At 30.7% G+C, this 12760-nt stretch overlaps 2 protein-coding genes across 2 annotated transcripts in view; both read left to right on the top strand.

Annotated features, from left to right (window-relative positions):
* Positions 1-12760, top strand: part of LOC145243525 (uncharacterized) — a 45854-nt gene that overhangs the window by 18776 nt on the left and 14318 nt on the right. The gene's annotated exons all lie outside the window — the stretch shown is intronic.
* On the top strand, positions 2958-4030 carry LOC145243524 (caspase-3-like). Its single transcript, XM_080106493.1, has one exon. It carries the CDS (start codon positions 2995-2997, stop codon positions 3922-3924), a length of 930 nt encoding a protein of 309 aa, XP_079962619.1. The 5' UTR covers positions 2958-2994; the 3' UTR covers positions 3925-4030.

Raw genomic sequence — 12760 nt, 5'->3', positions numbered from 1 at the left:
AGATTTAAATGCAGTAGTTAGAAATCCATTAATCATGGGACTCTTCTAACTCCCACAAGTTTGCATGTGAAAATTTATTTTCTGAACACCTGGGGATTTTGAAAGGTCCTAGTCTGTCAACTACTATTTTTTCTATGTTGTAATTGAAAATCAAAAGGGCAGTGTTTGGTGTTGGTCAGCAACTTTGATACCACTGAGAAGAAAAAGCCATTAAAAATAAATTAAAGATAATAAATAAAAATTGAAACTGTTTCAGAACATTTAAAGTTGGTAGAAAAGGTTGGTAGAAAATTAAATTAATGCATTTGGTAAAAAATTATTTGCATTTTTGTTTCTTTGATTTCTTGGCTGTTGTTTATGCTGCAAGATTACCAACATTTTTTAAAGCAGAGTGAAACTAATAAAACGCTACTTTTATAGTATTTTTTTTTTCACTTTGCCATTACACTGTTGATGATGAATAAAAATGATTAACTTAAAATGATCATCCTGTTCTGGACCACTTACAAAACTAGTCACCATTTTTTTCATTTAATTTAAATTATATTTTAAATTAAAATTTTACTTTTTCATAAAAAGCGTGTATACATATATATTTTTTCCTTATAATAGAGCATTCTCCTTGAATACTTTTTTTCCAAAAAAATATAACCAAGTATGTGTGTATATATATATATATATATATATATATATATATATATATATATATTTGTTAGGATTAATAATATGCAACCTGGACTTGGCATAAATTATATTGTTAAGGAAGGATATATTTTTGTAATAAATAAAATCAAGCAGTGTCTATTAAAATGAAATTTGTTACAAATTAAACATCATAATCATTGTGTAACTAATATGATATTGTCGATTTATAATCTACAGAAAACAAATTAATCTTTGCAAAATAATCCACAAAAATCGGCATGATGGATTAATTTGCCTTTCACTACTGTGAAAAACAGGCAAAACTAGTCAATAAAATTTCGGACCTGACCGTTTCAATATACTCATTAACTGTTGAATTTCATGGACATAATTGTATGTCCATCGTACTGCATTCCGAGTCCCCAAAATCAACAAAGATTAGACCATTCCTGTAATTACCTGGTCCCTGTTGATTTTCCGGTGGGTGTTAAGTTCTGTGCAGTTCTAGGAGGTCCACCCACCCAGGCTTTGCCTTCTCTTCTTGAGAAGGGGTTAGTTTATTGCTAATCGCTTGAAAACCCCCTTACCGGGGAATGCCGACGGAGCTGTCCAGGCACTTTCTGACCCTAGTGTCACAGTCCTTGCAGTGGGATAAAACTAAATACCACCTCAAACTTAATTCTGTTCAGTTCATGGAGGCCATTTCTATCGGGCATTACTTCCTCCTTTGAGAGAGGGTTTGATGCCATTTGCTTGAGGCATCTCCACTAGAAAATGTCCGGTAAATGTTTACTTTGGAGTTTTCAACTCCAGCTACCTCCCCCCACAAAAAAACTTCACATGATGACATTAATATTAACTTTGTAAAAGATTATCATGCTGCCGCAAAACCAAATGTAGATTCTGCACAATTAGTGCCCTTCATTAACCGAACTACTAACTCTCAGTGGGCACATTACACAAGGGGTTATTATTAGTATCGCCATGTTAAATTTTGGAGAACCCAAAAGTAAACATTTAACAGGTAAAGTTCTCTTGGCTGTACTTCACAAACGAAGATTCTATGAAGGGGGTTGTCCACGTCAACTGCAGGCATGCTTGGGGCTGACGAGCCCGATGTGGGACAAGCAGGTTTGGCCACAGTGGCTGCATTCAAAGGTCACGTCAGGTGTGGCTGCTGAAGCTTACCAAATCTTCCTCCTGCAGCGCTTCTTCTGCAGATTCTCTGTGCGGGAGATCTCAAACGAGGCGGCAGCCTGGTGGATAGTACATCGCCAGGTGTCACGGTCAGCAGCGAGAGCAGACCACTGGAGGTGGTCAATGTGGCAGTCACCGAGGGACTTCTTCAGAGAGTCTTTATATTTTTTCTTCGGTGTCCCTCTGTCACAACGGCCAGTAGAGAATTCACCATTATAGGACTATCTTGGCCAGGCAATGATCCTCCATTCTGGAGACGTGCCCGACCCAGTGTAACTGTGACTTCAGCAGCATGGCCTCGACGCTGGTGATTTCCGCCTGCTCAATGACCCCAGATAAACTTGCAGTATAGCTAACAACAGATTAACTTTTTAAAATTAATTCTCAGCAAACATATAAAAATTTAATTTTCTACCGACCTATATATTTTTAAATGTGGAAACTGCAAGATTTTATCTTATTGTAAAATTGACTTAGAGAAAAAAAATCCACCACTAACCTTTCAACTCAGACTACCCCTAAGTAGTAGGGTGACATTTATTTATTTTTTTAATTTTTATTTATTTTTTTTTAACATAAAGCCGCATCAACAGTCATTTTATCTTTCACGTATCGAAAAAGAGCTTTGAACGAAATCTAATTTTGAAATTTGTTTCAGAACATTTAGAATATGCAGATCGGTAGAAAATTAAATTCGTTGTATATGTTGTTTTTATTATTATTATTATTATTATTATTATTATTATTATTATTATTATTATTATAATAATAATAATAATAATAATATTTTTTTTTTTTTTTCCGCCGATTTCTCGACTGTTTAGTGTTAATGAAACTTTACTCTTTCGCAATTTTTTTTTTTTTTTAATTACTATTTTAGAGTGAGCATTGGAAAGGTTAAGATATTTATTTGCACAAAATATAAAAAATTGCAATGTGAACAAATTAGGCACAAGGTCTATCAAGTGTGGGATAATGCGTGTTGGTCTCCCTAAAAAGTTAACTGACGTTATTTCTCAGTGTTGGAAGCAGGTAAATGAGTTTCTCCTACCACGCTAAATTATTACACAGTAGAGTTATCTTTCTTGAATTTGTAACTGACTAAATTCCTAACAGGTGGCGCTGATTTAGTTTGTTAACGAAAAAGACAACATGTCGCAGGAAGAAAAAGTCTCACAAGAAGAAACTGCTGGCGATGGTCCTGAAAACCCTGTCGGTGACCTAGTGGATGCTTTTCCCCGATTTGGAATTTATTCAGCCCTTGATGCTAACCGTCCCACTGCAGAAGAAGCGATGGAAATCCAGAAGGAAAAAACTTATGAAATCTCCCCGACATATAACATGAATCATCTTAGAAGGGGTATCGCATTAATAATAAACAATGAAGAGTTTCACCAGAGCACGGGCATGTCGACTCGTGGTGGCTCTAGCCGTGATGTCGACTCTATGCGGACTGCACTTACAAAGCTCGAGTTTAAGGTTATTGCCCGCAACAACATGACTGTTGGACAAATGAAACGGATCTTTGGGGACATATCAGCGGACGACCACACCCATAACGATTGTTTCCTTTGTGTCATTCTCACCCACGGCGATGACGGGGGTGTCATTTACGGGACTGACGGCAATATCCCTCTCGACGATCTCATCGCTTACGTTTTGCCAAACAAATGCAAGAATTTGGCTGGGAAGCCTAAACTTTTCTTCGTCCAGGCTTGCCGGGGCACGAAGCTTGATAAAGGTATGGAGGTGCACGACGCATTAGGCTTTGGACCTACCATGGGAGCTCAAAAGATCCCCCTCTGGGCTGACATGTTGATTGCCTATTCTTCGGTGCCAGGTTATTATTCCTGGAGAAATTGCAAAAACGGTTCCTGGTTCATACAGAGTGTGGCTTCTGTGTTCGAGCGGTTCGGTCAAGAATTAGAAATCCATCAGTTAATGACAAAAGTGAATTACCAAGTTGCCTACGAGTTCGAATCCAAGTCGAATGATTACAGAATGAATCGCATGAAACAAGTTCCGTGTGTGGCCTCAATGTTGACTAAGGAGTTGCATTTTTATCCGAAAACGCCTAAATAAACACACACACACACACACACACACACACACACACACTGCTGGTCATTTTTTATATATATATATATATATATTTTTTTTTTTTTATGTAACTTGATTTTCTCGAAAGTCATAATTTGTGGTCAAAGTGCGCTAGAGTACAAACTAAAGACTTACCGTTTAAAAGTTGATTTTTAGGGGTAATCATATTTTTGTCGCCGGTAAGTATTTATCCAATGTATTCCTATTGCTTTCACTGGTCGCCATGTTTGTTTTTGTGCGCGTACATTCAATTTTTGCGCGCAAAAACAAACAGCGACCAGTGAAAGCAATAGAAATATAATAAAAACTACTTATCGGCGACAATTTAAAATGTGATATTCGTTCAAAACAGACCCGAATACGCTTAAAAATCTTTTAAAGGTGAGTGTTTAGTTCGTACGTAATGTAGTGCATTTTGACAATTTTTTTTATTTATTTAAGATTCTGGATTCAATTACATCTTATAATTCCACTAAAAAAATCTAGTTTAACTTTTTTTTTATAATAATAATGTCATAAAACTTCATGCATAAAATAATTAACAGTCGAGAAAAAAATAGTATATGTAGAAGCTAATTATCTACTGGTCTGTATACTTTGAACGTGTTGAAACTGGATTAATTTTTTTTTTCTTCTAATTTAAATTATTTTTTAATCGATCTTTACAACATGTAATAATAATAATAAAACAAAAACATTTTTAAAGTCTAAGTCAGTTTGGGGCTTGCCACTTATTAAAATTTAAATTATTAAAATTAAGCCTAAGTCAGTTTGGGGCTTGCCACTCGGACTAAGGGTTAGTGGCAGGATAAATAATATTGTCTTTAAATGAAGTGGCAGATCTTCTATTTAGTGTGTTGTAAACTCAGCTTTAAATGTCAAAGTAAAAAAAAAAACAGTTAAAGCACATTCAAAGTATATAGATCGGTAGATAATTAAATTCAGCCAAGTTTGTTATAAGTTTAGTTTTTAAAACTATTTCTATTAACTATTCTGCACTTCACTTCACCCATATATTTTGTTTAAAAAATGGGACGCATTTATCCATTTTATTTGTCTATTTTATATATGTATGCTGCTATTATACATATTAAATATTCTTGAAACGGTAAACCAAAAAACACTTGCATTTCATTTTTTTTTTTTTTTTTATTCACGATATTGCATTGTATTTGATTTTGTAACAAAAACAATGTTTGCATGAGATGCTAGAATGAACAGGATTGATGAAAATTAACATAAAAACAAAAAAATTAAAAAACAGTTTACAAAATAAAATGCAACAACACGCACACACACACACGTCGTGTACGTTTTCAGCGTCCCAAACTCTCTTATCAAAATAAATATTTATTTTATGATTCGTAAAATTAAAAATCTAGAGAGAAGATTAAGTTTTAACTGTTGACATGTGATTTTTTTTTTCTTGCTTGTAGTAAGCTAATATTAAGAACGTTTTTATTTCTATTTCAAGACCTTAAAATCTTTGTTTTTTATTAAAAAAAAAAAAAAATGGCAAAAAATATAAAGTTATCTCTCTTACTTTGCTAGCCTAAAGTAAGTGTTGGTGCTTGTTAATATAGTCGACAAGTAGATTTTTTAAACGTTATTTTTATCAAAAACAATATTATGTCGTACTTGTCATGCCGAAACTAGTAATATATTAAAAAATTACGAAAATTCATTGAGTGGAAAGTTAAAGTAATTTTTACAGAAAATTGAGTAAAATTGCATTTTTCTTCTACATTATAAAGTAGACAGTAAGAGTCTACACACAGGGGACATAACTCAGAACGAATATTTTAGATTACGTATTCATGGCTGCAACATTTGTTTATCGCGATACTTTTTTTCAATTTCTTTTATTACTAAAAACACAATAGCAGTGACTGTAGCAATGAATTTTCATAGTTTTTGGGTATATATTACTATTTTCGACATGTCAAGTAAATATTGTTTTTTGCTATTTGCGATATATTTATCTGTTTGTCAACTCTATCTTGGCAAGCATATAAGTGTTCTTTGTTTTGTGTTTTTCATTGAGTTTTTTTATATTAAATTTAACAAAACAAAAACAAAGACTTTTCTTTTAAGTGTTTTTTTTACAAAAAAAATAAATTAAATCTATGAATATTTTTACTTTGTTACTACATCTTGCAATTGATAATTTAAAAATATTATTAGAATGACTTGTTTTGAAAAGAAATTTTGGGATGCTGAAAACGTACACAACCACAAAAAAATGTCCGGTTACATCAGCCATTGAGCTAGTTTGATTGTTGAAATCTAAAATGAGTTTCCAAATCCAGTTAAACTTATTTAAATAAAAATGGCATAATCCAAAATGACATCTTCCTTTCTTGATGAGTATTATTGCTGCTCTTTATTTGTAATGAACTAGTCCAATTTATAGTTTTATTATGTTTTATTGCTAATAAACAGACATGTTCAAGAGTCACAGAAGCAAGGGTGATAGAAACCGTATAGAGTAAAAGTGGAGGAGGACCAAATAACTTAGACAAGAATGATTATATTTTTAATTAGAATAAAATAGATTTTTCCCTCCAAATATAAGTCAATTCTAATACGAAAGAATATTTGAATTTTTTTTATGATTAAAGTATTAAAAAAAGCCTTAGAGAAACAAACGTTGATTAACTCTGCTTTTAGTATAATAAAAATAATAAATGACATGTTTCCGAATATTTTAGAGGGAGTAGTAAACTTACTGTCTCATCTGAAAGGTCATTCTTACAGCGTTTGGCCAATGTAACCTCTGACCTTCTTCTTGTCGAACTCAAATATATACTGATTTTTTTTTTTTTTCAAACACATATCAGCAATTTATTCAAAGTTTTTTTGTTTTTTTTTTGGTTTTGTTTTTTTGTTTTTTGTGCTGAAATCTGCATTTCAATTTCTCCGGAGCAAAAAAAATGACGTAACTTTATAAGCAAAGAAAAGATGTTTGAAAGATGTCAGGTGTGACCAATTTAAATTTTAATTTCGTTTATTTCTGTCTCACGGGTATCTAAAATTGGACATATATCAGTATAGACAACAAACCAAAAAAGTGGTCAAAAAAACAAATATCTCATAAATGTTACCAAAAGCAAGAAAAATTACACTCCTACCTACCAGGATAAGTTTTTGTGGTTTAACTTATTTTAAGATGTTTATTTACTTCAAAACACGAGCTGTGCTAGGTGTGTCAGAAATTTCGTGAAAAATAGTGAATAATTCCACCCCATCTTTCCAAGCTTATAACTCCTTGAAAAATGTAATTTTTTTTTTTCAATTAAAGGAGCAAGGACCAAGGTTTCATTAAACAAAACAAAAACAAACGTGATTTTTTTTTTAAAAAGATTTTAAACTTTGGACTTTACAGGTAAATTTTTAAAAAACACTACTTTTTTTTTGTTTTAAATTTGAATATATTTGACCTTTTCTCTTCAATTTGTGATATATAACACTTTGGTGAGTAAATTAATTATTTACTATTTAATAGACATTTCAAAATGGGAGGTGTGAATTATTCGACCGCTTGTCTTTCCAAGCTTATAACTACTCGAAAAATGTAATTCAAGCCCTAATTTTTTTCTTCAATTAAAGGAGCAAGGACCAAGGTTTCATTAAAAACACAAAAAAAAAAAACAAAAGAGAAAACAAATAACGTGGTTTAAAAAAAAAAAAAGGTTTTAAACTTCGAACTTTACAAGTAAATTTCTAAAAAAAACACTACTTTTTTTGTTTTAAATTTGAATATATTATTTATTGACCTTTTCTCTTCAATTTGTGATATATAAAACTTTGGTGAGTAAATTATTTACTTTTTAATAGACACTTGAAAATGGGGGGGGGCGTGAATTTTAAAAAAAAAAACGTTTGTCTAAAATATTATATTCGGTTTATTGGAAAGAGCATAAAATTTCACATTGACCCTGAAAATATCGTAAAAATAGAATCAATAGAAAGATTTTAAAAATTGAAAAATATTGAGTTCGTAAAATTCATTACTGTTTTTTAAAAAATAAAAAAAAATATTTCTATTATTTTTAAAACAATTTCAATAGTTTATTTTGGAAGTATAATCCATAAAGAAAATAAACAACCCACTTTTAAAAGAGAAATTACGAGTTTTTTTTATATTTTATTCGCAGTTTCGTGTTAGGGGTGTCAAAAATTCCTACAAAAATTCTGATACACCTAGAGCTGTGCTGAGTGTTAAATTAAAACAAGAATAAAATGGCTAACATGAGACAGTCATCGGTGGAGTCTCATTTTTGGAATTTTTTGAGTGAGTGAGACTGCACTGATGACCATCTCATGTTAACCATTTTATTCTTGTTCTAACCTAACTCATCACTACTTGTGTTGTGAAGTAAATAAACGCTTTAAAATAAGTTAAACCACAAAAAAATTATTCAGGTAGGTAGAAGAGTAAGTTATTTTGCCTTTGGTAACATTTAACATATTTATTGACCACTTTTTCATCTTGTCTAGACTACTATATGCCCTTAAATTTTTTACTTCATTTTCTGCAGCAGTACTTGTTTATTTGGTATATAAACAAATATCTAAGCCCGTGGTTTGCAGAAAAATGGGAAATATTTTTGCATTACACGTTTATTTTATTTTTCGGAATAAAAAAAATTATATCTTTTGCTGGAAACTTTATTTTTTATAATATTTTGATTCTTTGTAATTTTCAGAAGATTGGACTTTTTCTACATTGCTTGCTGTGTATATTTTCTTTTTTTGATTTTTTTTACTATCAATTTATTTTGGAAAATAAATATTCCTTTTATTTGTAAGAAAATAATTGTCTTATTTGGGATTATATTGCCTAAGAACGATGTGTCTTTTTTATTTTATTTATTTATTTTCCTGTTTAGTTTCCAAATTCTTACTGTTGTACAGTAAAAATAATACAAGTGAATGAATAAGAAAAAATGGCACAAAGCAAGATGGAGCAATGGTTCCCAATTTTTTTTTTCTTCAGCAACTCTCATTATGTATCTAAAACATAACTGCAATCCCACTAGCTTTGGTTGTACATGTGTTATTATATACTATGAGTTGTACAGGTCATGCATAATAAATAAACATGGGCAAAATTATTTTTACTTCTATAGATATAATTTTCTTTGTAATTTCGCAATTTAAAAAAAAATGTTTTCTCTTTATTGTATTGTAGCCTAGATTTTGATAAATCCGTTGTGAGATTTTCATCCATAGCTTTCTCATGTGCCATTTTTTCCTATTTAACTACTTGTCTTTTTTTTACCTGAAGTATTTTTAAGTTTGCAGCAGTCATATTATATTAACTAGTTCGACAACCCAGCGCATTATAATGATATGCTCATTTTTATTTTATTATTTCCTTCTCCGCCTTGCAAACAACAAAAAAAAAATTGGGAGTTTGTTTATTGATAGAGAATGGACATTCTTCAAAATTTATACCTATTCCTAAGAATTAGTAGACCTTGTACTGAATTTAAATATGGGAATGATTAATTATAACTTAGGATGCCATTTTATATATATATATATATATATATATTAGGGGTGTACTGATTAATCGATAATCAATCACTTTGCCGATTAATTGCCAATTAATTACTTTTCTCTTTCTTCTTAAATTTAAATCATTTTATCACTACCAAGTGACTCCTCAGATAGCTTTGACACGATAAAATAACTACTAATTTAACTTCACATTTAATTGTCTGGCCACTATTATGGCTTTTTGCCTTTACTAACTAAAATTACAAAATACAATTTCCAATTCTTAAAGGAATATAATTAAACAATTAGATAAGAAAAAAGAAATTACAAACCAACTACAAAGTAAAAATTGTAATTCTTTAAGTGAATAACTATAAAGTTGAAGTTCTGCACCAGCTACTGCTCTACTTCTTCTTCTATTCTTGCTGCCTGCCTCCCTCCTCTGTTCTCATAGTCTCCTCAGTATTTTAAGTTGTAATGGAGAAACATTTATTTCTCTATTCTCACGACACACTGTTACTCACAAGTTCATGCACATTACCACCTGTAATAAAGAATCTCTTGCTCTCCACAGATGATGGTGCGCTTAAATATTTTGAAGCCAGTTTACTCAGCAGTGGTAAGGTCCACTGTGTCTTCTGCCACTGAAATGGCTTATCAGCTCTTGTGACTAATTGTAAAGTGACATAATAAAATTCTTTTGTGCACTTATGAGTAAGGGATTTACTCTTTTTGAGTTTAGATTATGATTATTGTATTTCTGTTGAAGTTGCAGTCTCCAGGTTTAACTTGGTTTCTACCTGTTCTAAGCTTGGATTTTTTACTGTAGGCTTATTTGAAGATAAGTTGCAGCAGGAATTGTTTTAAAAAAAAAAAGGCATGGTAATCATTATGTATAGAATTATACTGAATGTTCATAGTTACTGTCATTTAATTCAATTTTATTTGATAATAGTTTAAAAATGGTCCATCAGTGCAATTTTGCTATTATAAATGATGCCATGTTCACTTTTCACACCTCAAAAATGAAGGCCGGAATTGAATAAAAAAATAATTGTACTTTTACTTCTTATTGTCTTCTTATATTAGGAGTGATAAAAGCATCTTTTGTGACATTTTTACTGGTTACTTTTTTGTCAGTTGCTTTCAAAGTTGCCAGGTTATAATTTACATATGTTCGTACTTCTTCACCCTCAGCAGGATAGTGTATACTACTGATCATCAGTGAAAAGTAGATGTAGAATTCAATTTTAAATGTTTTCTATGCCAATCTTTTAAAATTAATATTTGAATCATGGGTCTAGGAAAGTAGACATAAACAAGTTTTTATCATTTAGATCTTTTTTTCATTGATAACCTGAATTGTTCAACAATGGTAAGGATTCCACTAAAGCCAGAAATGCTAGAATTAGATTGGACAGCTTTTGACAGAAATAATCTCACAGCTAGTTATCATTGATATAGTTGATGTTCTGTGACTTACTTCTTTGGTGATTTTTCAGTGAAGTGCTTTTTTGATGGAATGCTGTAATTTGAACAAAGTTTTGCAATAAGCCTATTAAATCCAATGTCAGATGTAACAGAATATGGTTGAATATCAACAGCAATCATTTCTCTTATCTGATAATGAATCTCTTGTGACCTGTGGTCATTAATATTCCAAACTTCGTTTAACCAATATTGATTTTGTAGTAGTTTGATGTTTTGCTGGAGGCTCGTAGTTGTTGCCATGTGTTCCTGGAATGTCTGTCTCTGAATATTCATTGTGCTTCCTTTTCTTATCTGCTGCTTTTGTTTCTTTTGAATTAACATTTCTAAGATGGTTTCACATAACTTGCAGGCAGCTGTATTCTTATTCTTGGAATTGACATCAAAATACTTTCAGCAGAAACTGGTTGCCATAATGGTTGAAGGTTGTTGTCAATATTTAGTTAATTCTTTTTATGTATTTAAATTATGTCTGATATCTAATTAGTAATTTATCTCAATAAAATATTCATGATCTAAACCAGAAAAAGAAAAATATATATGCAATGGTAGCAAGAGCCAAAAAATGAGGAATAAGAGTGTGAATAATGAAGAATTCTTTATTTTCGGTTCGAACATTGTTGCAATTTACTGTACAATTTCTCAACATGAAAACCGAAAGATGAAGTAATAATTTTCTTTGACAATGATTTAAAATAAAAAAAAGTAATTCAATAGAAGAGAAAGGAGGGAAATTTTCCATATACTTGAATCTATTTGCCTCAAATTCAGTTGCAAAAGTCTACATGTTAACAGTACGTCATGCTTGTTATTTAATAATATGGTGTAGATGATGCATGCCTCTTCAATGAATTTTCACAGGCAAGCAAAAGAAAGATATTATAATATAATTTTTATAATATAATTAATATTAGCATCATATGGCAACAAATATTGCTGATAAATCAGCATTAGAAAACCGATTAATCGGTAATCGGCCAATTTGATAATCGGTACATCTCTGAGATATATATTATTACTTATGGTGATAAGAGAAAGCTCAATATACTAAATAGAGCAATAAAACAAACACACACACACGCAAGTAAAATTGATAATAAAAATTGGATAAATTAAAATATTTATTGATTCTTCAAAAATTCAAACAACGAATTATAATAAATAAAAATTCTTAACTTGTGGATTTTCAAAGACTTTCCATAAGAGGATAATCATTAGTAAAATGTATCACTGGTTAGTATAAATTTGAATATATAAAAAAATATTTTGTGAACTGAAAGACATTTTCAATAGAATAAGATCAAAGTAAAGATCAAATAACTAAATTAATCAATTATTTAATGAAGTTGTCTATAATATTAATCTCACCTGTCTGTTTTAATCTATATATGTATGTCTGCCTAAAAATTTTCCCAGAGATGATGGATTTTCACGAGATTGGTTTCGTTTTGAAACTTCACCCTTTGGAGGACAAATATCGAAAAATTGTCTAAAAACATTAATTCCTTCATTCTCAACTGGACACTTTTCTACAAGAAGGGGTCGCTTTTTTCGCCGATATTTAAAATATTTTTATTTTGAGTCTTTTTGAAGATATTTTATAATTTCAACATAAGATCATCCTATTACAAATGATCTTCATTTTTAGTTTCTATATATGTACTGATTTCACAAAAATATAATTTTCTTATTAAAAGAAAAGGTTTTTCCAATTGAAATTTATATAAAATTTGAAACTCACTAAGCACTAGAGCCCACCACCACAACCTATTTTTTGTTAAATGTGACAACAATACTCCATACATGGGCGAATGGTGGCTTGTAG

Source organism: Euprymna scolopes, chromosome 22 (genome assembly GCF_053919585.1).
Source record: "Euprymna scolopes isolate OS-2025 chromosome 22, ASM5391958v1, whole genome shotgun sequence".
NCBI lineage: Eukaryota > Metazoa > Mollusca > Cephalopoda > Sepiida > Sepiolidae > Euprymna > Euprymna scolopes.
The sequence above is the reverse complement of the archived record's forward strand: the minus strand, read 5'-3'. Positions and strand labels throughout refer to the sequence as shown.

What these genes read in the sequence shown, in the direction of transcription:
- LOC145243524 (XM_080106493.1), top strand. Translation starts at nt 2,995, where the DNA reads ATGTCGCAGGAAGAAAAAGTCTCACAAGAAGAAACTGCTGGCGATGGT.